At 35.3% G+C, this 27914-nt stretch overlaps 1 protein-coding gene across 1 annotated transcript; it reads left to right on the top strand.

The window, feature by feature from the left end:
* The first annotated feature begins 1372 nt into the window (after positions 1-1372).
* Positions 1373-27914, top strand: LOC111063670 (protein Peter pan). Its single transcript, XM_039439508.1, has 8 exons — positions 1373-1636; positions 3797-3964; positions 8813-9136; positions 10116-10300; positions 21208-21352; positions 24141-24250; positions 25031-25242; positions 27548-27914. Exons 1-8 carry the CDS (start codon positions 1613-1615, stop codon positions 27865-27867), a joined length of 1488 nt encoding a protein of 495 aa, XP_039295442.1. The 5' UTR covers positions 1373-1612; the 3' UTR covers positions 27868-27914.

Below are 27914 nucleotides of genomic sequence, written 5' to 3'. Positions count from 1 at the left end.
CGTGTCCTTGGTTGAAATCGTACATGTACCGCAACCTCCCATGAACACAATCAATCTATATCAATGGTAGAAATGCTCCTCCAGAATAGTGAAGTATGCGCATGCGCTGATAACGTATTTGTTAGAGTATATAGTTCCGTTCATTAATAATAATAATAATAATATTGATAATGAGTTTCTGTTCATGGCGTGGTCATAAGTATGGCCACAAGTGAACAAGTCAAGAACATAAAAAACTGTCTCAAGACAGGTCAAGAACAAAAATACACATCAAACACAAAAAGCAGCAAGCAGAAGAAGCAGCAAGACTAATGCAAGAAGTATCTACTTACAGTCTGAGGATCACAATCATAGAACTCCCTCATAGAATAAAAGGGGTTCTCCTCAAGGAAAGCCCTCAGTCTCCTCTTCAAGACTGTCTCTGACAGAGTCCTGGCTGAAAGTGGCAGCTTGTTCAAAATTTTAGCTGGCTGGTAGATGAGGCTGCTCTGGGTCCTCCCCAATCTACAATATGGCAGGTCCAGCCTCAGCCTGCCTCTGGTGCCATGATCATGCACATCACCCCTGGTAAGCAAAGTACGGACACTGTGGAATGCCTTTATAGCTGACCTGTAAATGTAAAAATTGAATACAGTGAGAATCTTTTCACTCACAAAAAGAGGCTTACAATGAGCTAGAAATTCTGCCCCACAAAGAATCCGGATGGCCTTCTTCTGCACCAGCAGTACATCTTTTACCTCAGAGGCACCACTCCACAAGGTGATGAGTGATGCCTCTGAGTATCGAGAGCCTTGAGTTTTTCGAGAAAAAGCATACTCTAAAAAATTAAAGATAATAAGATTTCCAATAGATTGAGTGGTTGAACAGGATTCTACCATTTTTGGTTCCTGACCTACAAATTTTCAAAAAAGGGGTATTTTCTAATGGTTTTTCAAAACCATTAGAAAATAGTTGTAATCCTACAACTTCTACCCTATACAACTTGGATATTTTCCTAGCAATGATTAAAAAAATCACACATCACGTGAAAGAACAATCACATAAGTGTGGCAATGTAATTCACTCTTCATCTCTAGCACCATCATCATCATCCAGATCATACTAGACTTTAAATACCTATGTTAAATAAGTTGTCTGGAATAAATAATCGAAATTGAAATTTGATTAAATATTGAAAATTTCTCCTTGAGTGTATTTCAACTCATATTCTTATTAAAAAGGAAATGGCCAATTTATATATTCAAAACTGTGTATCTCGGTAACCCTAAATGATAAAAAATGGTAATATTGGTCTTGATTTGAAGAGCAGAATCTCCTCTTTCATACCGTTGCCGTTATTGGTTCGGTACTCTGTATTTTAGGTTTTGAACATGCTACTTCAGCTCCACACTTTTGTAGGTTAAGATTAAGTTGTTTGTTCGCATGGTCAGTGCGTCAGTGCGTCAGTGGTCACATGAACATGAACACTGTTACCAATTTCCTATAATATTTAGTTGTAAATACTAAATAGATGAATGGCCTCCCTATAAATGCTTAGTAGTTACTAACCATTTATTCCTAAAAAACGTCAATATTTTATTTTTATTGTTTGCCACTTTCAAATATATTCATTATGGGGAAAAACAACACAAAAAAGGTTAGTCCATTAGCCTATAAGTCCTAAATTAAGCGATTGGCCTAATAGTTTCAACATACTGTAAGTCAGCTTGAAAAACTACTAATTTTTTGGCACAAAACAGGTTAGATCAAACCTTAAATTTTTCAATGTAAAACAAAATCAAACTTTAAACCTAACCTTACTTACTTGATACTCTTGTAGTAACTATATGAGTAAGTAATTATATGATATTTGGGATATGCCTTAGGGATTAGGCAAATAAGGTACAAATTGTGTATCCACTGTTTATCTTATATATTGTTCACTCTAATAATATAGTTTTACTTTAACCCAAATGATTTTTGTTGTTTTTGATTAGAATGGAACGTTTTATCATTGTACGGTACGTGTTAATCTTTTGTATCACCGTGTAGGTGTGTTAAATTTGGGCCTTATTTCATATTATAAATCATAACTGTTCTAAGAACATTCAACTCTCTGAATACCTAAAATTTGATTTTTTTGTAAATATAGTTTATGTTCAAAAGATCGATAGGCTAAAGAACCAAAGGCACTTTAGTAGCCTATATAAACCGCAGAATACAGCATTGGGATCTATCTAACATAGATTTAATAGAGGATGTCAAGACGAGCTCAACCATGTATCACATTGTTGTCGATTTCAAAGGATTAAATGAACAAACAGCAAAAAGTTGAAATTTCCATTTTTTTATTTATCAGTAATTTTTATCTAGTTGAATACGAAACCAAATTTTATAGAGTTAGTAGGAGTAGAATCAGGAAATTATTTGTGCGTGTGAGTTCAAGTATAGTGAGTTTTATTAAAGCGTATGTGAGTGTTTCTGAAGAGTCCAAGTTTGAATATTGTTAAAATAGTGAGTGCCGAACTTTTGTTGTTTTTCTTATAATTTAATTTCATAGAATGACCGAGGCCCAAATTTAAATGCAGCAAGTTAGCAGGTTCCCAAAATGTATAGATTAAAAATTGAGTATGTCTTCTTCACCTGAATCGATTGCTGAATAACTTTGTTCTGTTTGAAAATTTGACATGTTACCTGACTTTTATTAATTCGTTCTATTTATTTAGAGTTCAATAAACCTGAAGTTGAATTTTATCAGTATTTTTCATTGAAGTTCCTGACTCGTAGTTGCTAGTTGCTAAAATAGGTGACAATTAGTTAATGATGATAATCTGTGCATGTGAATGAACGAATCCACTAAAAGCTCCCAACCAATCAAGGATTCAAATACCGGTAGATGATTTGATAGCAGTAAACTTTAGCAAATATTATGTAAAAGAAGAAACAACCCCCCTCCTTTCACATTGGTGCGCAGTGGTGGTATAGACTGCAAGAATGTCTATCAAACCACATGTATTTTTATATATTTTATATTTTGGAAGATTAATCAAATAGAGACAAAGATATCTCCGGTTTCAGAAATGATGTCAGGTTAAATGATGTAGGGTTAAAAATACCTCCACCGGTTACAATATCGAGCTGACGTTTATTCTATCGTTTTAAGATGAATGGATTTACAATAATTAATGTCGTACGACATTTTATCGTAAATCTATTATTCATAAAGTTATTCCCATACAAAGTCAAAACATTGGGAAATTTTCACCTCATAATTTTATATTTTGTCTAATAAAAGTTTGCGTTCTCTTTTTCCTAAAAAATGTGGCCCGACCTCTAAACGACACTTTAGCTTAGATATATTACCCGAGTTAACCTGGTTCGGACACCAATCATGTCGTTTCATGTCAATGTTTTGTGTCGATGTTGAAACCTATACTATTCCAAAATAGTTTATTTTAAAAAGTAAATAGTACAAAACAACACTGTTTATTTGTTTCAGTTCAACCTTTGACATTAAAAAGATTTAGGGATAAAATTTATCATACTATTATACAAGTTATACATATATTATGTCAAAACGCCTAAAAGTGTGACCATCTACTCTAATAAAATCGATAAATTGGTTCGAACATTCAATTTTTACTTTTATGGTATTCTAACTTTATTAAATTTCTCCAATCAATCATATGAATGATTAAACTCAATTTACTTCATTTTTGGACAGTATGACTTAGATGTCAAATCCGTATAAAATGTGAATAGGTCCTTATGCATACATGCACGTTAATACATATCACTTGTTTCTTGTGATGTTCAGGGTCGTGCTGTGAAAAAGAATAAGCAAACAAAATTGGAAGAACCAGATGAATTAACCAGAGCACCACATTCCTTTGTCATCCATAAAGGAGAAGTTGGGCAATATGTGCAGGACCTCACTAAGGATTTTCGGAAACTCATGGAGCCATTCACAGCCTCGTCATTGAAGGTGAGTTCTCTCTCTCTCTCTTTCTCTCTGTCTCATCATTATCTCATACCTATTAGTATCCTATCCGCACTATCAAAAGTACTTGGAAGACTTGTACATGCAAAATTAACCGAGTTCCTTGAGCGTAAAAAGAAGCTTCATAACAGCTATCAGTTCGGTTATCGTAAATATCATGCAACAGAAACTGAAAATGCTCCTGTACGTGTCACTGATTATATTAGGTTGGCAATGGATCAAAGAAAATGTACATTCTTGACTTATCGACTTTTCTAAAGCATTTGATACTGCTGATCACAAAGTTCTTCTTAATAAATCAGTTATTCTTGGTTTCAGTCATAAATCAATGATTCGATTTATCTTACAGGTAAATCAGGTAAGATTATCTTACAGGTAATACAGGTTTCTCTTGGCGAGAACAGGTCAAATTGGTAAAATGTTTCACATGGTATTCCTGAATGTCCCATCAAACCCGCATGAATTTATGACCTATATATATATAATATAATATCAATTGAAACAGGAGACACAATATAAATAGATTGAAAACACTTGAAAACTTACATTAGAAATGGGGGGAAATTTTCGGAGACTGAGTCTCCTTTCTCAACCGATCAGACTCTCAATGTCTGCTTATATTACAAACTTTAAAGTTTGTAATATAAATTAAAACAGGAGACACGATATAAATAGATTGAAAACACTTAAAAAACTTACATTATAAATGGGGGAAATTTTCGGAGACTGAGTCTCCTTTCTCAACCGAGCACAGACTGCAGTTTTGAATCCAACGGTCGTGTGACCACAGAGTATGGACGGAGACTCAATTGTAGCAGCAGAGACCACAGATTACGCGGTGCAGACGGATGGAGAGAAAAAGGGTAACTTCTGTCCTGCCTTCTACATAGGTGAAACCACCACTGCCCTAAACCTCCGGATCAACAATCACAGGGCTTCCTTTAAAAATAATACTCCCCTACCCATCCCCACTCATGGCTCTGAGCACAACAAGAACTTTGACCAATGCTTGAAGTCAAAGACCTCGCCACTCTCCCTCCCACAGCCCCCTCCATAGATGTCAAGACGAAAGAATTGGCTTTTATTTGGGTGCTTGGAGCTGCTTCCAGTCCTGGTCTTAACAGACAGCAATAGTACCATAACTATCAACTCTACACCAACTGTCCAATTAAATTGAAATAAATTTCATTTTTTTAAAGAAATTTCACTGCTATCAAATATATAATAAATTTTCAATAAAAATAAAAATAAATTTAATTCCAATTCAATTCTATAATTCCATTTTCTAATTTTATTCTACTTCATTTCGGATTTCTAATTTTGAATCTCCTCTTTTCTATCAATTCATAATCTACACCTTTCTTTATCCATAACCCACTCTAATTTGAAACTTCCCTCTTGAAATAACCCATCATGGCTCACCAACTTATCCCATAATGCTCCTTCAATCAGTGTGCCTCCGTTCGTCTGTGCTCTATGGTCTACACAACATCTCTACCGCGTCTCTGTGGTCACGACCGTTAGAATGTTCCAACTCCAATACCTTATCCACCAATACTTTCACCAAATCCACCCACACTCAACAGTTCCTACACTTTGAGAGTTGCCATCCCTACCACATCAAAAGATCCCTCCCACGTTCCCTCTCAATCCGAGGCCAAAAACTTTGCAGTGATCCCCACCATCTTGACCAGTACCTCAAAAAACTCCACCAATCCCTCCTGAAATGTAACTATCCAGAAAGGTTGTTACAGAAACAAATCTCCTCTAAAACTGGCACTAATCCAACCACAAAAAATTACCTAATCCCAAACTCCAAAGATCTGTATCACATACTTCCCTGGAATCGAAAACCTCAAACCTAACCTTAAAGATATATTCCATGTCGGCTCCTCCAATCCCTCTACCAAACACATTTTCCAGCAACCACCCACCCTCATTTATAAGCAACCTCAAGAAAATTTTCAGTAAAAACAAATCACTCACCTCTGATGAAATCCCAACTCCACCTGGTACCCTACCTTGCAAACGCCCCCACTTATATATATATATATATATATATTATATATATATATATATAATATATATATATATATATATATATATATCAGTTAACACATGCTTCAAGAAGACAGACGAACAGCAAATCACCTACAAGAGTGGTGCAAATGCATCTCAAATCGACTACATTCTGTGCGATAGCCCAATGCGAAAATACTTTAAAGACTGTAAGATTATCCCAGGTGAACCTCTCACTACACAACACTGACTGTTAGTTGCAGTTAAAGTTACCGCAGTGGAAAAACGGTTTCAGGAAGAAAGCTGAGCCGAGGATAAAATGGTTTATTCTTCAAAAGCCTCAAGGAAGAGCTCTGGCATCAACAGTTGCAGGGTTTTTGGAAACGTGTAATACAGCAGGAAAAGATGTAAACATTGTATGGAAAGATTTCCAAAAGCACTCAACAGATACAGCCAAAGAGGTACTAGGTATTAGCAAGGGTATTCTGAAACAAGGAAAAGACCCCAACTGGTGGATTGAAAATGTAAAACCATTTCTGCGAGAAAAGAAGTTGTGCTTCAAAACCTGGCAAACATCAAAAGAAGAGTCAGATAGCCAAAAATATGTTGCTGTTAAGAAGCTGACTAAAAGGATTGTTGCATGCTTGCGGGCGGCAGCTAGAGATGATATGTACAATAGATTGGAGAAAGCAGTTACAGGCCAGGAAATTTTCAGAATTGCAAAACTCAGAAATAAACAAACTAATGATATAAAACAGAATAAGTATGTGAGGAACTCCACAGGACAACTGTTAACTTCAGATAACGATATCAATGAAAGATGGCATGAGTATTACAACCACCTATTAAAATGAAGAGCTCCTACGAGAGTCACTACCTAGCCTACCTTCAGTGCATGGCCCTATAAGAGCAGTTGCGCTGGAGGAAGTGAAGGCTGCCCTTAGAAAAATGAAAAATAGCAAAGCAACAGGACCTGATGAAGTACCTGCAGAACTCTTCAAAATATGCAGAGAGTCAAGTACAATGTCGCTAACAAACCTCTTCAACCTTATTCTTACAAAGGGTAAAATGCCTGGTGGATGGAGGCAGAGCAACTTAGTGTATTTTCACAAGAACAAGGGTGATGTGGAAGACTGTGGCAATTACTGTGCAATTAAGCTAACGTCACATGTCCTATAGATCTGGGAAAGTATGCTTGTGGAAAGACTCAAAGAATTAACTACATTTACACTAGTTTGGCTTCACTAGTGGGGTAGGCACAATAGATGCTATACCATAGAAATCAATAGATGCTATACCATAAAAATCTTGATGGAAAAATACAAAGCACTAAAGAAGGACCTTCATCTAGTCTTCATAGATCTTGAGAAAGCGTTCGACCGTGTTCCAAGAGAGCTTATATGGCAGGCACTACGAGGACAACTGGTTCCTGAACAATACATCGAAATCCTCAAGGACATATTTCATGACATCAAGACTAGAGTCCTCAGCCCTACTGGTGTTGGTCCGGAATTTGATGAGCGGAATAATCCACTCTTAGTCCGCTGTTGTTCAACCTAGTCATGAACAACGTTACCGCACACCTCCAGAAGCCAGCCCCTTGGTCGCTTCTATATGCAGATGACATAGTCCTTGTAGCAGAAACTTTACAACAGGTTCAAATAGACTTAACAGCATGGTGCACAGCATTGGAAAGTCGAGGGTTGAGAGTAAGTCGTACTAAAACAGAATACATGCACTGTAACTTCTCAGGAATAAGAACATCTAACATCAGCGTGGCACAACCTCAGCTTGATGGCACCCTTTTAAAACAAGTTGATCACTTTAAATACTTTGGATCTACTCTTGCATCTACAGCCTCCGTTGACAGAGACATCAAGGACCGGATAACAGCTGCGTGAATGAAATAGCGATCATTGACGGGAGTCATCTGCGATGTAAAAATGCCCACCGAGGTCAAAGGAAACATATATAAGAGAGCAATTAGGCCAGTTTTAATGTATGGATCTGAATGTTGGGCTATGCGAAAGTCAGATGAACAACAAATTCATGTTACAGAGATGAAGATGCTCTGGTGGTCGGGAGTTGTAACCCTGAAAGACAAAGTTAGGAATGAATATGCAAGAGGAACATTTAAAGTGGCTAATATAACTGATAAGCTGAAGGAAAATCGCTTGCGCTGGTACGGGCACGTTATGAGACGTGGTGAGCATCACATGACCAGATTCTTTATGGGAATTGAACAGCCTAGGAGACGCCCTGGTAGACCGCTGACAACCTGGATGGGTACCATTTCCAAGGATATGAGGACGACGGATTTAGAGCCTGAACTGACTCAGCAGCGCTGGGAATGGCGGGAAAGGATTAGGAGGGCCGGCTCCAAGAGAAATGGGACACAGGCTCGGGAAAAGAAGGAGGTGTTCCTGAATGTTCAATTTTAGGCCCTCTTCTTTTCAATCAGTATGCAAATGACCTACCCTCTGCTGAAAAATTCTCTAGTTTCCATGCATATGCAGATGAACTTTAAATTTATGCAAGCCGTCCTATCACAAAACTAAATGAAACCGTGCTAAAATTATTCAAGACTTTTTCAAGTTTGATAGTCGAATCGTCATAACATCAAGTGAATCTCAGCATAGGGGGGCATAATGTTCTGATGCTTAGCGATTCTGGTGTAGGAATATTAATACTAGCAAGATTTGTAATCGGATTTCTTTTCTTTAATCTGATCAAAATGTGTTATTAAATCCATATTATTAATAAATAATCAATGATTGACTGAATGTTATTAATGTATAATGGATTGAATTGCAGGTTCGCAGGAAAAATGTGGTGAAAGACTTTGTGTCGGTGGCCGGCCTACTGCACGTGTCGCACATGGTGATGTTCACCAGGACAGACAGCAACGTGTACATGCGCATTGCGCGCCTGCCGCGCGGACCCACGCTCACATTCAAAGTGCACAGCTACGCGCTGGCCAGGGATGTGCTCTCGCTGCTCCGCAAACAGTTCGTTGTGACAAAGCACTTCAAGCACTCGCCACTCGTCATCCTCAACAGCTTCTCCGGCGAAGGTGCGCACATCAAGCTCATGGCATCCATGTTCCAGAACATGTTTCCAGCAATCAATCTGGCCAACGTAAGTGATTTATTACAGCTATGGATAATTCATAGAAATATATTTAACATTGTCATTATATTTCTAATACACATTTTTACAATTTGTCTCCAGATCACAATAGGCAATTCAATTTTGAAAAACAAAAAACATGAAAATTATAGAACCAGTACAAAATGATGTTCGAGATTATATTGGTATAGGTAGAGTACGACGATATGGCCCTTGGTTTTCATTGTTGGCAGCCAGGAGCCATCTCGTCGTGCGCAACCTACCACTTTTATTTACATAGCCTATACAGTACAACAATAAATCCAGAAAAAGAATCAAGAGCTATAAGAAAGTTTAGAAAGAATATACTGGAATAGTTCGGCTTGCGTGATAATAACCCGATTATGTTGTAGAAGAATCTAGGCCTATATAATAATAAGATAAAATACCAAGTGGAAAGCGACTAACTTGGTTGAATAGATCACTCTGAAATCATGCTCTAAATAGTTGAATAATCTGTTGTATGTAACTGACTTGTATAATCATGTCACGGTTCTTATCAGATTGATCTTTAAAATTGAACCACTCCTAATTTCTTTATCAAACACAAACTGTGATGATTTCAATCAACTAGACTACTATATCAGTGTCAAAATGTCGCAGATAAGTGGAAAATAGTTCACATTCACTCGAGAAGCATGGATTATGGATTTGTTCATTCATGAATCATGATTTATAATATCTCTAGACTCTAGTGTTATTAAAATTGAATGTGTTATTGAGTTTTTCTTTATAAAAGATACATTGATGTGATTTTAAAAAATAAATAATTTAATTATATAGTTACTCCTTGGAATGTTGTGACATCGTCTATAGCTACAAAAATGATTGTTAACTGAAATACTTTTTATTATTTATTCAAATACTAATATACAAAACATGTTTTGTGTAAAATTCGATTTGAAATTTAAGAAATGTATAATTTGGTTCAAACTTGCTTCATTCACAGATAAACCTTGACACAGTTTGTCGGAGTGTTCTGTTCAATTATAATCAAGAGACGAAAATGATTGATCTCAGACACTACGCAATCAGAGTTGTTCCAGTTGGTTTGTCAAAAGGAATAAAAAAGATTGTTCAAAGCAAAGTACCGAATTTGAGCAAATTCAATGATGTTTCGGAATATATAACAAAGTGAGTGTTTTTCTATTTATTCATTTAAAGTAATTTATTCTAATGAAGCCGAATTGGAAACAGTTCCTTTCAATTAAATTGAAATATTATAGGTAATCGTATTGAATTGAATTGATTTTATTGTTTCACAAAAAACAGATTTATAAAACATCAGTAAATGTACTAATTTAAAGAAGATTATATCTATGTTTAAACTATTTCACAAAATAATTGAAACTGTACTTTCATGGACCTGTCGGTCTGTTCGTGAGTAAGAGTTCACATACCTATATTGAAATTTAATTTACACAGATAACTTATCTATGATACAGAGAAGTAAGATTACTATTATAGATAACTACCAATATTCAATAGTATTGAACAATACAATATCAAAACTAAATAAAATATAAAAATACTTATTTAATTTTAATAATCAAGCTCAACGCAGAATAATATTAATTACATAAGAGACATTTCTGTCGCAAACAGCTCGCGGTTCTTGTTGTGTTGGAATATTCAAGCTCATTTTATTCTTAAATTCATTCATTAAGACAAATTTAACATAAAGCTTCTTAATAGTTAGAACATTAAAATAGATAAATAAACGTTTGGAAGAATATGTTCTTTCCAGGCCCAGTTCTTTCCGGCTTTGATAATAGCTTTCTGAGTCACCGAAAGTTCTGCACGCACCTCCCCAGACAATAATTCCATAGATAAGAAAGGATTGACTGCACAAGTGCGTGATACACTGTTCTCAATTCCTTCGTGTTAAGAATGCCCTTCAGTTTTGAAAAACAAAAATCAATTTCCGTAATTTTTTGTTAAAGTAGAAAATATGTGGATGCCAAGATAAATTATTATCAATGATTATACCCAGGTATTTGAACTCGTTGACCGATTCAATCACCTGGCAATCACAGTCATCATTACACACCTGACCACAACAATGTAGTTTTAGCAGTAAATTATCCGGAGGGGCGCGGTTTTTATGAAGGAATATTGGAAGAATTTTGGTCTTCTTCGCATTCATACTAAGAATGTTGTCGTCAAACCAATTTTTGAGTGTAATTAAGTCTCTGGATGCCTTCTCGTAGACTTCCATCCAGCTGTCTGCCTCAAAATAGACTGCAGTGTCATCAGCAAACAGTAGCATTCTACCCGATATATCGGATTTGCTAATGTCATTGATGTATATAAGGAATAAGATGGGCCCAAGTGTGCTTCCTTGGACAACCCCAAAATCGATACTTCGCACCTCACTATTGACACAATTTGTATTGTTGTTATTTATATTATTGCTATTATTTTCAATTATATTATTGTTACCACCATTGTGACTATAACTGAATGGACTATTTATGTTTACTATTTGTTTGCGACCCGACAAGTAGCTTCCGATCCAATCATGAAAAGCGCCAATTATCCCAATATTTTTCAATTTATTAAGTAATATTGCGCGATCGATAGAATCGAAAGCCTTTGGTCAACAAACAGCAAAAGAATATATTTGTTATTATTAATGCCTTTTCTCAAGTAGTCACTTAGTCGATAGAAGCAGTTGGAAGAGTTGCAGTCGTTCCTGAATCCAAACTGGCAATCAGATAACAATTTGTTTATTTTTAAATATTGAGACAGTTGGTTTTTGTAGCATTTTTCAATAACTTTTGAAGATACACTCAGTAAAGATATTGGACGGTAATTATTTTTATCTCCCTTATCACCTGACTTGTACAGAGGAATAACCTTAGCCAATTTGAAAATATTGGGGAAAATACCTGAGTTAAAACTACAATTAATAATATGACAAAGTGGAATAGTAATAAAATCTATGCCATTTTTCAACAAATAGCCCGATATATCATCGCAGCCAGGAGCAGAACCTCCGCGCATTTCCGCCACACACTGTCCAACCTCCTGCTCTGACACTATTCTTAAGACGAATTGTTGGACAGGAGGACAGACAGGTTGGACTGGAGCTCCAAGTCTCTGGTTTCTTTGCTTAATCTCATCAGCTAGCCTGGCTCCAAAATTAGAAAAGTAAACGTTAAATTCATTTGCTATATCCAACGTAGACTTGGGATTGTTGTCGCTATTGTTACATTTTGTGTAATCATGAATAGAAAAAGAAGCAGTTTTGTTGCTAGACCCTGATATCTCGTTGATTGTTTTCCAAAAATTTTTGGGCTTATTTGTTGAATCCATCTAATAGTTTCCTTTTGAAATATTATTTGTTTTTTTTAACAATTTACTCAACATACTGCGATACTCATTATATTGATAATAATAATAATAATGTTTTATTAACTCAAGAGCTTTTACAAACATAGAGTTTCGTCATACAGTGATTTAGAGTCAATACAATTAATATACGTTCCATTCCATTGTATATTCAATATAAATCTTATCACAGCTAGTTTGTTCCACTGCTGAATCAGTGTAGATCATAATTGAATACAATATTTCAGCCTGAAAATGTAAACAGAAAACAGTGCTACAGTCAGTAGCGATAGCGATCTGAATGCTTCTCTGCAGGGGTTGTTGTATCCGAGTCCCGCCAGATACCTAACAGCTTTCTTTTGTATGAGGAAAATTCTATCCAAGTTCGTTTTTGATGAACTGCCCCCACAATTCAATACCATATACTAAGTGGGAGTATATAAGGGAGTAATGAATAATTTTACCTCTGCCGTTGGGTGCGATTTTTATCATGCTGCGTAGTATGAATATACTTCTTGAAATTTTACTAATAAGATCATCTATATGTTGTACAAAAGTGAGCTTGCTGTCTATAAGTATGCCAAGTAGCTTAACAACATTGGAATTGTCTAAAGATTGAGTTAAGTACAAGCATTGGCTGGAAGGACAAAGGTCTATTTTCAAATATAATCATATTGGGTTTCTTTGCATTTACTTTAAGATTAATTTCGTTAAAATACTGAATTAACTCATTACTTCCTGAATTCATGTTCATCTCTGAGTTTTCAAGACATTTATCACTATGGATCAAAGTTGTATCATCAGCATATAGGGTAATAGTAATAGATGACTTGTCTTTGTATCTATATTGAATATCATTGATATATATTATAAACAAGAGGGGCCCCAATATTGAGCCTTGAGGCACTCCTGTACTTAGTTTCAATTTATTGGATCTATTCTCACTTGTATCTGTAGAGATAAGCTGTACATATTGAAACCTGTTTGTTATGTATGAGCTGAGTAGCTTGTAGCTATTACCCCTAATTCCTAGTCGGTATAATTTATCAAGAAGGATCATCTTATCTACGCAATCGAATGCTTTGCATAGGTCTATCAGCACACCACAAGCGAATTTCCTGTCTTCAATATCTGATATCAGTTGCTCAAAAATATCTATCAAAGCAGTTGTCGTAGATTTACCCGGAATAAAGCCATTTTGGAATGGGACTAAAATATCATTTTTTCTTAGATATTTCATTATCCTAATGAACAAAATTCTTTCGAATATTTTGGAAATGGCCGGCAAAATTGATATTGGACGATAATTGTTAGCATCTAATTTATCCCCTTTCTTAAATATGGTTATCACCTTTGCTATTTTCAAAGCATCTGGGAAGATGCCTTGTTGGAAGCAAGAATTTATAATCCGCGAAATCGGCTCAGCAATGACCTCACAGCAATACTTCAATACTTTAATTGGTATTTCATTCATCATAACCAATACATGATTTCATCTTCAGTGCTCTGATCACGTTAGTTACCTCGGTTGGATCGGTGGGTGAAAGGAAGACTTTTTTCTTGAAAGGAACCCACGTCATTGTCAGCTGTGTCAATTTGTTTAATCTACTATCACTTCTATTTTTGGATCCTATGAGAGCAAAAACTTCATTGAAAGCGCAAGCTGTTTCATAATCATTCTCGGTTAATTTACCATTATAATTCAATTTGTTGATACTCTCAGTTACACCATTGCATTTACCTCCAAAATGATTTATAATTTTCCAACTAGTTTTCGATTTGTTACTGGATGTAGAAAGCAAATTTCCAAAATATTTCTTTTTTGCTTCTATCACCTTAATATCATACAAACTCTTGACCCTATTGATTAAATCATAGTTTACATCTAGTCCATTTTTACATCTAATTGTTGCTAACCTAATCATTAATCTTATCTGATTCAGTTCTTCAGTTGCTTCATTTCTACTGGCTGGAGTTTGCTGGTATCCGTTGGACAATGATGGAGATTGTTTCAAGTTTTTCCTTTGTGCTTTTCTGCAAATTTTCAACACCGTGTTTCCTGCTCTGCATAAAAGATGTCCTCAAGTCGGTTCACAAGCTAGACCTAGTTCTGCTCGCAGATCTGGATTGTGGTACACTCAAGAATTGAGAGAGTGCAGAGACATGACACTGGTATGATGAAGGATGCATCATACAATGGTATGATGAAGGATGCATCATACAATGGTATGATGAAGGATGCATCATACAATGGTATGATGAAGGATGCATCATACAATGGTATGATGAAGGATGCACAGGACTCTCATCTGCGTGATTTTTATTATCAGCGATATCTCGGATATAAGAGGGAATACCACCACAAGATTGATGAAGCCAAGAGGAGTTTTAATGAGTCTACTATTATTTCGGCCTGTAATCCGGCAAAGGCAGTATGGAGTATTGTCAAAAACAGTCAAAGGAAATACTCCCCAATTCATTGTTTGGCCAGTCCTGATGAATTTAACTCTTACTTTTTGTCAGTTGTGCGAGATCTTGTTGCAGACATACCTGTATTGACTCCGGTGGATCAGGGGGAGGATGCAGCATTTACAAATTGGAGGCCAATTGAAGAGGCCACTGTGATACGAATAGTTTCTGGTTTCAAAAACCTGGTTTCTGGCAAAATCTGGTTTCTTAGTCAGGATGTATATGGCCTCTCCATTCCTGTTCTGAAACGAATCATTCATCTGATTGCTGCTCCACTCACAAAGTGTATAAATCAATGTTTGAACGTGGGAGTTTTCCCAGACGAGCTGAAGATTTCCAGGACTGTTCCAGTGTACAAGAAGGGCCCTAGAACAATGATGGGTAGTTTTCGACCAATCTCTATTGAGCCAGTTTTTCCAAAATCAGGAAGGTTATTATGAAAGAGCAGTTGATGGCCTATTTTGTGAGTGAGGATCTCTTTTCATCCTGCCAGCATGGCTTTCTAAAGGGTAGATCAACCATCACTGCTGTTGAAAAGTTGATAGAGGAAATCACCAATGCTTTTGAGGAAGGAGAATCAGTGTGCCTTACAATGTGTGACCTCAGTAAGGCTTTCGATTGCATTTCTGATGGTGTCCTGCTGAAGAAGCTGAAGTCATATGGAATTGGTGGGGCAGTTTTCAGCACTCTGTCCACTTACCTTGACAACAGACGTCAGGTGGTGAGTATTGATGGAGCCACCTCAAGCAGTGAATTGGTAGAGTATGAAGTACCTCAGGGATCGGTTCTGGGCCCTCTCCTCTTTATCATTTCAATTAATGACATTGGTCTAAAAATGAATGCTTTGGTATATGCTGACGACACTACACTGATCAATAGAGGACGTGATGTGCAGTTGCTGGGGCAGGCTGCTGATGATTCTTTGAGGTCTGCTGAGAGCTGTTTCAACCAAAACAAGTTGCTGCTGAACAAGGACAAGACACAGAAGCTGCTCCTTGGGACAGGTTGGTCGAGTGGTTGAAACTGATGTGAAGTTTCTGGGTTTTTCCTTGAATACCAGAATAAGCTGGACAAGTCATATTGTCAATGTTTGCTCCAGGCTGTCCAGTGTGCTCTATCTTCTGCGAAAGTTTAAATCGGAAATTGGTGCCGGATACCTGCTTACTGTCTACTATGCCATGTTTCACAGCCATGTCTTTTATGGACTTGACCTGTGAGGACACTCTGGACGACTTGGTGATGTGCTGTTTCTGCAGATAAAGGCTGTTTGAGTGCTGACGGGCAGTGACTACATGGCTCATTGCAGACCACTCTTCAAGAGGCTAAAAATGCTTACTGTTGTAAATCAGTTCATTCTTGAATGTCTGGTTCGCATCAGAGACAGAGCTAGGAGTGCTGATACTCGTGGTGAGATACATGGCTATGGAACCCGTCAGACTCACTTCATCAACATGCCAAGATGCCGTTTGGCAAGGACTCAGAGGAGTTATCATTTCATTGCATTCAAGATGTTTAATAAGCTGCCAGAGTGGGTCAAGGATAGTGGAAGTGATAGACAGTTCCGAGCAGTTTTGAAATCACTCTTGGTGGAGCATCCATTCTATAGCCTGAGTGAATTTCTTGATAATGAGATGACATTTTGAAACTTTTTTTTGTGACATGTTTTATAAACCCTGACACAGTCTATCCAGCAGAGCTGGCCAATGACTTAGAATAAAACTAAAACTTCAGAATCCCAGTTAAACCTTTTTTCGGGTTGATAACCTTTTGCTCTTGAAGTCATAATGGGGCAGTATTTAATGAAGTTTTCTCTTAAAGTCGCAAAAAATAAATCAAATTGCTTATCAGCATCGTTTTCTCTCAGTAATAAGTTAGACCAGTTTACATTTTTCAATGCATTATACAATTTTGTCGTATTAGTCTCACTACAATATTGTGAAATCGGGGTTCATTGATGAATGAGATTGGGGTTGAAGGGCTGACTTAATTAATCTGCTTAATCTATTTATTTTTTCTATGGATCTGATAAGCCGCCCATTTGTAATCCAAGTCTTTAATTTTTTGAATTTATTACTATTATTACCTCTATTTATAGTGGTAGAGCAGGTCTGATGGAGCAGAGCTATAAGCTCCAGAATTTCTCAGCACAAAAATTAGGATCCTGTGAAGAGATAGCTTCATCCCATGACTGTTCGGCCAGAAGTTAAAAGAATTTTTCATTATAAATTTTCTTGAATTTGGAGTTTTGAATATGAGAGCTAATGTTATTTTTATTATGTTTTATGGTGATGCCTATTGCGTAGTGATCCGTGATATCGGTTTTCAATACTGCTGGAAAAAAAGAATTAGTATCTGGGGGTCTAACAAATAAATGATCTATACATGAAGAAGAAAAAGGAGTTTCCCTAGTTGGAGAATCAATACAGCAAGCAAAGCTGGCTTCATAAAGCACGTCAATATACCTGTTGCTTAGGCTGCTAGTTTGTTCATTATAATAATAATAATTATATTGTTGAGAAAAACCGTATAAGTTAACCGGTGATAAGTTCACATGCGGGAAATTCAAGAAAGAAAAACAAAATAATAAGAGAGTTCAACTTCGATCCTCGCTTGAGAGGAATAAAAAAAATAAAAATGAGTTTGTGTTTATAGTCCTTTTTGTAGAAGAGTTCCTTAGGATATAGAAAAAAAAGATATAGATAATATGTATTTTATATAAGAGTTCTCCTCAGCTTACAGTTTAATCAATGAGTCCACTTCACCAATACTTGTCCAGATCTGCTGTATCCAGTATTTTCCTAATAGGGCCGTCGCAAGTTTTTCTGATGAACATTTTTCCGTCTCGAACCCATGCAAACGCCAGTTTCTTTTGTTTTACATAACTCCTGGCTATCCCAAGCAGAAAATTTTATTATCGACGGTGAGGTGTTCATTTATGTAGACTATTCCATCCTTGAATGATTCATGGAGTAAGTTGGCCTGGATTCCTTTGAGTTTACGAGCAGAGTCCAACCATTCAGCACGAACTTTTCTTGAAATGAATTTAACCACTATTGATTGATGGATTGATGAAAGACTATGGAGCGTCTTTTGATTTCGAAAGTCTATGAGCTATAGAAACGTCGGAAGGGTCGAAACACACTTTTAAAATTTCTGAAAGTTTTTTAACAATATAATAAACATTCTCTTCTTTAGTTTTCGGCACTCCAGAGATCTCGATGTTAGTTAATCTAGTGTATTGTTGTATCTGTCAAAGTTGTTTCTTCAAGATTGAATTTTCAGTTAGGATGAGTTCACAGTCTTTTGACTGTGAACTCTGCTGTTTTTTCTCCCTGAGAACAAACCGTAATAATTTTCCTGAGGGAGAAATAGTTATTTGTGCAACTAGTGCGCAAAGTGACAGTTTGCTGCATCGAAAGAAACGTTTACTTGAGTGCAGCAAACGAACTTTGCGCACGTATTTCACATTAAATTTTTCCTACAGTTACCATTGAATATGAAAAGTGGGTAATTATGGGTAAAATTGCCTGAATAATGTAGTAGTGTTTGAATGGCGGGGGGCAGCTGTGTGGTGTGTGCTGTGGTGGCACTGTGCTGTCGTTGTCCTTGGTTATAATATCTACTTAATAATTAGCGCGTTGTGCTTCGTTGCACCTCTGCTCACTATAGCAGCCCACTCACTGTTACCAACTTAATTTTGATTTTGCTGCACTGGTGCTCCATATAACCTACTAACTATTTTGCGTTGTCATGCTGCAAATCTGGAGTACGCAAAGTACTCACTTTGCGCACTAGTGCGGAAAAGTGATTCTTTGCAGCCTGCAATCAGTGCACAAATGGTTACTTTTCAGGGTATCTGTAGGAAAAAGTATTTTTCGCTCGTGATGTACACAACATTTTTCCCCCATCTACATTTTTTTATAGAAACTGCAAATCAAATCATTTTAATAACTTACGTAATCAGTGACAATTTTTCCTAACAACATAACCTAAAATCTAAAACCTAAAAACTTCTGATTGGCACTGCCGATTGCGCTATCTATCCATATCGATATGGCTTTTCACACTCACTTTTAACGCTATTTAGTTCAGCACGGTTAGCGGTAATTTCTGTCTTCAAATTCGCGATTGAGGATTCAATGTTTTCGAATTTAATGTCAATTTTTTCACTTAAATCCTATATGCCTTTAGCTAATGCTTTGTCATCACTAACATTAGGCAATACCTGTGCGTGAGAAACGTCCTTACAGCTGTCACACCTCCATGTAGATCTCCTCCCTCCCTTCTTTCGTAGATTTTCTATATTTCCAATGTGACATCACTCAGAGTGGAAATTATTTCCGAACTTAGAACAGTCGATTAAATTTCTAGGATCATTAAATTCTAAACTACATTCCATACAGAGTTTGCTCATTTTGAAGCTTTTAGTAGAATTGAACGGCACTAGCGATAAAATATTGTTTACGGAGCCAGAGCTATCACAATCTTCCTCTCTGATAGTCGGAAGCGAACTGAATTCCAAATTCTATTTCAAAACTATTCAATCATTCCAATGGACCTCTAGTGATAATCAATTTGCTTTTGGAAGTTCCTACTTAATTTTTACGCATTGATCATAATCAATATCGTTGGAAGTATAAATAATTTTTCAAATTATTGTTTTTAACAAGATCTGGTTATCAATATAATTGACTTCCATATGATTTCATTTAACGAGACTATCCATTATGATATAACAGCTGGAATATAAAGCAAAAATTGTCTTCAAAATACTTTAAATATTGAAACAGGTGTGATCATTAACATATTGGTCTTCATCATCTGATCTAATGTAAACAAATTATTGTGCGTTTACACCAGAGTTGATAACAAAAGTTTTTAACATTTTTTAATAACATTTTCTTTTAGCTGCTAGTTTTGTTATCAACTTTGTCACGTGTTTCGTCTGCAGCTGTAGTTGTTAGGGAACAGTTGTAGGGTAGGGATGATGGGCGAGGGGGTATCGGGGAAGATAGGAACCTGTTATTAACAAAAGTTAATGCGATAAAAGAGGCTCTTGTTATTAATATAACACATTTCCTTTGATCTTTACCGACTCTCGATGGATAACATACATCTTGTTAATAACAATGAATTTTCTGTTGAAAACACGAGTTATCAACTTTTGTTAAGAGAAATTTTTGTCGATTCAGTCAAGTTAAAAACTTTTTATTAATAAATCATGTTATTAACTCCGGTGTAAACGCAACTGAACATGATGTTAATGACTTTTGTAATTAACATCAGTTAATAACAAAAATCTGGTGTGGCGCACTCACACAACTTTCCTTGCCGTTATGAAAATTGATCACCTGACGCTAGTGTTCCCGGGCATTTCAAGTCTACTATTCAGATTTGAGCCAGCTGGTGACAGGGCAATAACCCTGGAGACACACGAGGTCTGCTATTTCTTCATAGTGAATCATTTAATAGAATCAACAGTTGCCAACAGTTAGCAATTGGAAAATCAATCTTCTCGAATTTCGAGCTTATTTTTAATTTTAGGTGAAAATGTTACTAAACATTAATTGTAGAGATTCTCATGCTCAATCTTCTCCACTCAAAATGTTTTTTAAAATTTGTATCTGAAGCCTGATAATTCAGAATCTAAAATCAAACTTTGCATAGATGGGGCGGAGTTCCTGAAATTTCTACAGATATGGGACTTGTGGCAGTTGATAGAGCTTACCAATGACTATTTTGGGTATAAATTTTATCAAAATCGTTGGAGCCATTTTTGAGAAAATCGCGAAAAACCCTGTTTTTGACAACATTTTCGCCATTTTAGCCGCCATCTTGAATTGCATTTGATCGAAATTGTTCACAGGCGCAGATACACTCATACACACACACACACACACACACACACACACACCACACACACACACACACACACACACACACACACATACACACACATACAGACCAATACCCAAAAACCACCTTTTTGGACTCAGGGGACCTTGAAACGTATAGAAATTTAGAAATTGGGGTACCTTAATTTTTTTTGGAAAGCAATACTTTCCTTACCTATGTTAATAGGGCAAGGAAAGTAAAAAAATGTAAGTACTAACCCATATATAATTCAATTGTTCTTTACTCAAGATATTGCCTTCAACTTGTTTTTGTGTGATTCTAAACAAAATTAATTTTCTTCGAGAATAGTATATGAATTGAAACTCACATTTATATTTTTCCAGAGCTGAACTACTTTCTGATAGTGAAGCTGAAGATGATCCAAAGAGTCATGTCACACTACCACAGAAACTATCGTCGAGAGGAAACATGGAGTCGAGCCAGTCAGCAATACGGCTCAGTGAACTTGGTCCTAGGATGTCTCTCCAGGTAGACACAACCTCACTAGTCGCTACATTCTCAAACTCAACTGCTTTTCCAAGATGCAAAGTTCTATTCAATGCTAAGCACATTAATTAGGCTTATGATATATGTTTTACTTTGAAGATTTGAAGGAGTGAACCCCTTCACTCCTGAATTAATGTGAATTTTGGAAAAAAATATTTTCTCATTCTAAATTACTCAAAATATCATTAGATATCTATATAAACCATTTCTTGCTATTTTTCATTATTTTTAATTGAAATCCAGCATGGTCATAATTATGACCAATTCTACTCAAGTGACAAGGGGAGATATCAATAAGAACAGCAGTATCAATGATTGTACAAACATTATAATTGACATTCTCATAAGATTACAAACCAATATGATGTACAATTTAATCTGGTACATTGTCAAGAATTGAAATATCAACAGAATGACAATAATATTATAAAAAAGAAAAATTTACCATTTGAAATTTATTGGGTGGAAATATTAGGCCAAAATTTTTGTCAAGTGAACATGATAGGACAGATATACCTAACCATGATAATAATCAAAGTATGAGGATATAGTAAACAAAATACAATGTATAATTGAATATCATAATGCTGTTGATATTTATAAAGAATATTTTCTATTTTATGAGGCCACATGACACTACAGAAAGACGTTTGCACCTAGCCCAGCACCCAACCTCACTAAAATAATGTCAGCATACTTGATAAAATTTTAATTGGAAATAACAGATGAACTAATAATAAAAAGGAGGTTGAGATGAAATGATCATTTGATATATATGAAATCTTATATACTACCTTTCATAACTTATATTATTTGAAATGATAATCTCTCTCATTTCCTATGGAATTGAGCAAAACAACTTTGTTCTTTCTTTATGCATAAATGAACATTGCATTTGTCACAATAGAAATGGGTTCTCTTTTGACAAATACCATTCTTGCAACGTTTCCCAGCTACTTCATTATCTAAAAATGGCATGTGGTCCACCAAGTCTTTCTGAACCTCAACAATTATCCTCATTGAGACCTGTCCTAGACCCTTGATAAATTATAAAATCAAAGGCTTGACCCGACATCCCACAAAGTACAAATAGTTTGACTTCCCATGGCATTGGTTTGCCCTTAGTATTTCACCATTTCACCCTCTCTCTTGGAGTTGTGAAGTGATCATTGTTGATAGGTGTTTCTTCTTTCAAAAACATATCTTCTTCAATTTGTTGTTCTTGGTTATGTCGAATAACTTCAGCACCAACCCTCTCAGCAGCGCTTGTCACATCGGGTAGGATGATGTCTGTATCATCATCATCACTTATGTCTTCAATTTCTGAGAGATTCCCATTCTCAATCAGATCCAGGAGTGTTGCTGCATCCCTTTCTACATTGAAATATTTATCTGAAATTACAGAAAAAAGTCCAAATTACATAAAATATATAGTACAGGAGTACTTAGTTTGTGAAATTCGCATTGAAGGATCTAAAAATATTATTGATCCCATCATCAAGAGTATAGAGAATTATTCAAATCAACATTGACTAGACCTACACTATAGGTCACTTGATAATTTATTAGGTTTCACCTTTCTAGAATAAATAACTGATCTCTGAACAATTGGAAAATAAAACAAATTCAATTTCCAATAATTCAGACACTGAATTACAGAAATAATTTGAATAACAATCGAGTTATCCAATGTTTTTATATGACACATTAGTGGGTATGGTATCTAGTCTGTAGGAGAATAATAAAATTATTACCTGCCAAAGAGACAATTGAGAGAAGTAATGTGCTTTTTAAAACACAATGTATTATTATACAATGTACAATGGCCCAATTCATTATTTCCCAGTATTAGAATATATCTAAAATAATAGTATACGTCTTGATACATTGAAAATTCGAGGTTATGTTGAATTGCCTTCAGTCAACTGTTAGTTCGGATTGGTCATAATTATGACCATCAATGTTTATTTGGGATTCAACAAACTGTTATCACATCTGTGATGAAAGTAATCGTACATATCCATAATTCATATGTTTTTCTCATGATTGAACACTTCAGATGAGTAAAAATATGATTAGAATTATAATAAATCAACTTGTAAATGTAGGCTTACCTGCTCTGTTTGTAGTTGGGTCGTCCATTTTGGAATGCAATGTCTGTAGTTACTTCTAGACTCAACAGATGGCGTTGGAATCTTTGCCTAGTCATTCAATAGATGTGCAAAATTGTGACCAATGCTTAGCAAACGGAATTTAACAGCTGGTTAGCTCTATATCTTTATGAAAAGATGATGATCATAATTATGACCACTTTTAAAGTGAAAATCACATAATTGTCATCTCATTGAAAATTGGAATTCAGGAAACAAATTGAAGAAATTTCACAATTCGATATATCATAATAAAGTGATATTCCATATTACATTTAGGTGGAATATTATAATGATAAACTTCTATTGAATAACAATGATAAATCCATCGGCTGTGATAACTTTGTGTATGTATTCATGATAATTGATTACAATAAACTCTTTAAAGTTTAATGCAGTAATCTGTCAAATGTGATAACATAGAGTTTTATACAGATTATGATGTGTAGATTCTTTGCGAAACAATTCGGGTGGGGTTTGCAATGCTCAATTTAAAAATAGATTTGTAATAGTTATATCAAATGAGAAATAAACGATTCTAGAGAAAGTTCTGTTGCAAAACTATCATTAAAATGTGTGCAATAATATACTTCATTGTAATTTTCAATTTCTTTGCACAGTTGATAAAAATTGAATCTGGTTTGATGGAAGGCGATGTAATGTTCCACGAGTTGGTCACCAAAACCGAAGCAGAAATAAAAATAATCAACAAGCGAAAGGAAGAAAAAAGGTAACAATTTTTGAATACGAGGACATTATTAAGTTCGTAAATAGTCCATAAATTATTATGGAATAAAACTATCTAGTGTTTGAAGCTTATCAGGTTTCAATATTGAAATCATTACTTTTTATGAGAAATACTGAACTAAATGTCATGTCGACTATTCATAATATTGATCGTGAAACAGGGGAGTCAGATGGTAGCAAGCATTCGAGAGGCACACCAGTGTGTTGAGACTGGCTTAGACCACAAACTCATCTTCTGTCGTAATTTTGTCAAACTCTTTAAATTAGAATATTGACAGTGATCATATTGTGTTCATAGTCATACACGATTCTACAGATATGTTCCTGATGTCGATTGTATCTTCTAATTTAAACTTGAGTTAATCCATGTCTTATCACATATCCGTTTGACTCCAAAAAAATTGTAGGTATATACACCACAATGTTATATGAGAGTAATTAAAATTTAATTTGATCTCCACATCATTCAATTCGAAAATCACTGTAGGTACAACAAATTGATATATGAGAGTAATTAAAATTACATTCTATATTCTGATCGATCAGTTCATACTTGGTTAAATTAATTGTTATCTGTTCTTGAACTGTTTGCTGTATTGTTATTTTTGAAACCAACATGGTTTGTACTAAGCAATAAACTACCGTAAACCATTTATTATAGTGTGCATAGTTGATTTAATAAGAATATTCTCAATTTTGGCCTTCAATATTGAAAAATAAACATGTGTTTAAATGTAGGCTATAATTTGTTGTGCTGTTGCAGGAAATTGAAAGAGCAGAGAAAACGCGTCCAAGAACAAAATAAACAGAACAAGGAGGCTAAAAAGGAGGAATTGAAAAACAAATCTCTTGAAGGAATGAAGAAGAAACAGCTAATCGAAGAGAACAAAAAGATGCTGGAGAGGGTTGGCGTGGAAGATGGCGACAACGATGCTGACTGGTACAGAAAAGAAGTTGGAGAGGAGCCCGATCAAGGTACCATTCTATCTTTGTGATACATTTTAAAAATAGATTTGTACACTTATAAAGTAGGTCCACAATAAATTGGCAATTTTATGTCTGTTAATAACTTATGAAACATATTGCTTGAGTTTTACAACTGTGCTATATCAATTAACAAAGGCGGTCAACTGGTTGTTTTAGAATAAAATTATTTCATTATTCTTAAATAGTCGCTCTAATTTTAGTCGAAATATTCGCCTTATCTATCATCACACCCATAAAGGATACACCTATTCTTAAACGTTGCCATGGCAACCACGTACCGAATAGTTTTGCAGAGGCTGGCACTCAGTATGGTACCAATCTATATAAAGTTTCTATAAACTTTAAATTTATAAAATTCTAATTTAATAAAAGTTTAAATAAAATTGTAATATTCAATACAGTACAGAGGGTATAGTATATCCAGTACAGAAACCTTTTAAAATTATTTATTAGTGAAGTAACTCTTGAGAACCATTTTCACTATTGTTATGCATTAATAAAATTTCCTAGTATTGGAAAATAATTATTATAAAATTGAATTTTATTTTTCTGAAAAAATTCAATATCATTAATTTCAATTTCAATTTGAATTATAAAAACATACTCAATGTACTGCCTTGTGAATAAAATAAAATACATACAGATTTGTACTATGCTGCTGAGTGTTGAGTGCCAGCTTGGCTGTTTTGCCGCTTAATTCAAACTGGCCAAACTTGCCTTCTCAATATTAGTAGTGTCTCCAGAATTACTGTATCTCGATGCTCAGACTGGATAGCTCACTAACATCTACACGTCTCAGTTAATAATAATATTCGTATGGCTTTTATTGGTGGGGAGCTCCTAACGTCTCAGTTGAAAATATAGTCCAAGCAATGAATGCTCAAAAAAGTGTTTAGAGGGAAAAGTTTGGAAGACAATTTTTGACCCCGCAGTTCTTTTTAGGGTAGTAAGGAGGTAAACATAACAAAAGTCCCCACCCCTACCCCCTGTGCTAAGGTGGTGGGGGTGGTTCAAAGAGGTTGATAGAATTGTAACTGTTGATAATTGATTGTAACTGTTGATTGTAACGGTTGATAGAATGGCTAACTCGGAACTCGATGAATCCATGTTAAACTGCCTTATGAATCTAAACTGCTCTGATCGGTGTAGTATTGATTCATATGGCAGTTCAACATGGAGTCAGCGAGTTCCGAGTTAGCCAATTCTATCAACCCGTTCAAAGGTACCTTTTTTGGTTTCTCGCATATAACTCAAAAACTATGTATCTTACAGACATACATAACTGTTATTTGCCAAATTAAAGCTTACATAATTTCCTACAATATTCATCTCTCAACTTTTTCTATATCTTCTCTAGTTTTCGACATATCCGCTATTGAAGGTGTGACATTTTTGAAAAAAAACACGATTGCCTCCATTTTTTTATATTTTTGCTCTTATAACTTTTTAAAAATCGATGTGAATAATCCATGCTGATTATGAGCTTATAGAGCATTAAATTCTCTTCAATTTGATGTATAATTTCACACTTTTACGCATTTCCCTACAACTGTTGCAGCATCTTTAGTGTTGAGTGTGAAATCTCCAGTTTAGCAACAATAGACCAATAATTGACAAATGAATTCGGAGGGAATGTTTTTAACACAATTTTTGATTTTGCAGCTTTGTTGAGATTAGTTGGAAGGAGAACATAACCTAACATTCCTAACTTATGTGCTTAGGGGATAAGTGTGATTAAAAAAATGCATTTTTCAGCTTTCTGTTTCCACGCTCTTATCTTACAACAATGCGTTCAACCGACATAACTATTCAAAAATGAAGCTTGATAAATTCTCTACACTTTTTGTTCAGTGGAATTTTGTGATATTTCCAACAGTTCCCGAGATATTCACTCTTGAAGGTGACTTAACTGGGGTCCTTGACTGGAATAATAATTGAAACTTCATTATTCACCGATCACTTGTGCAGATTGGAGATTGCACACTCGCTCTGGTTTCCCTGACCAGACTAAAGAGTCTATAATTATAATCAGCACAGACGAACAAATCTCTGTGGTGAATTGTTAGGACCAGACCATATTATTTATACGTACACTAGCGCAAACTTTATGTTTTATCTCTCTTTTCGATGAACAGACTATAGTATAAATTGATGATCAAAGTAGAACACCTTCTTTTTCACTGTTTCTATGTTTTTCACAATACTAATTAGTTCTAATAATTGTAAAATTATTAAAAACTCAATTCGAATTGTAAAATTATTTTAAAATTTATTGCTGAATGAATTGTTTCAGGACTTTTCACTCAGAACAACAATTCTGAAAGGGGCTTCAAAAGGAGGAAATCCTTCACTGAAATGAAAGAATTGAAAAAAAGGAAACTCAATAACGGTGGTGAAAAGAAAAATAATAGAGATGACTTCAACAGAAACAAGAAAAGTAATAGAGATGACTACAACAGAAACAATAGGAAAACGAATAGTAAGTTCGGTAACAATGCAAATGATAAAAAATTCAAGCACGGTGAGGGTAGGTTCAATTCGAATCGAAAGGGGACGGGTAGAAACAGGAAACCCCTAGGAAGTAAAGTTACAAGAGGAAGGAGACATGTTTGATTGTTCAAAGTAGGCTTGTAGGTTTTTAATAAAAAAATGTTATACTA

The sequence above is a fragment of the Nilaparvata lugens genome, chromosome 1, assembly GCF_014356525.2.
Source record: "Nilaparvata lugens isolate BPH chromosome 1, ASM1435652v1, whole genome shotgun sequence".
Taxonomy (NCBI): Eukaryota; Metazoa; Arthropoda; class Insecta; order Hemiptera; family Delphacidae; genus Nilaparvata; species Nilaparvata lugens.
This window is presented reverse-complemented; position numbering and strand designations above follow the sequence as displayed.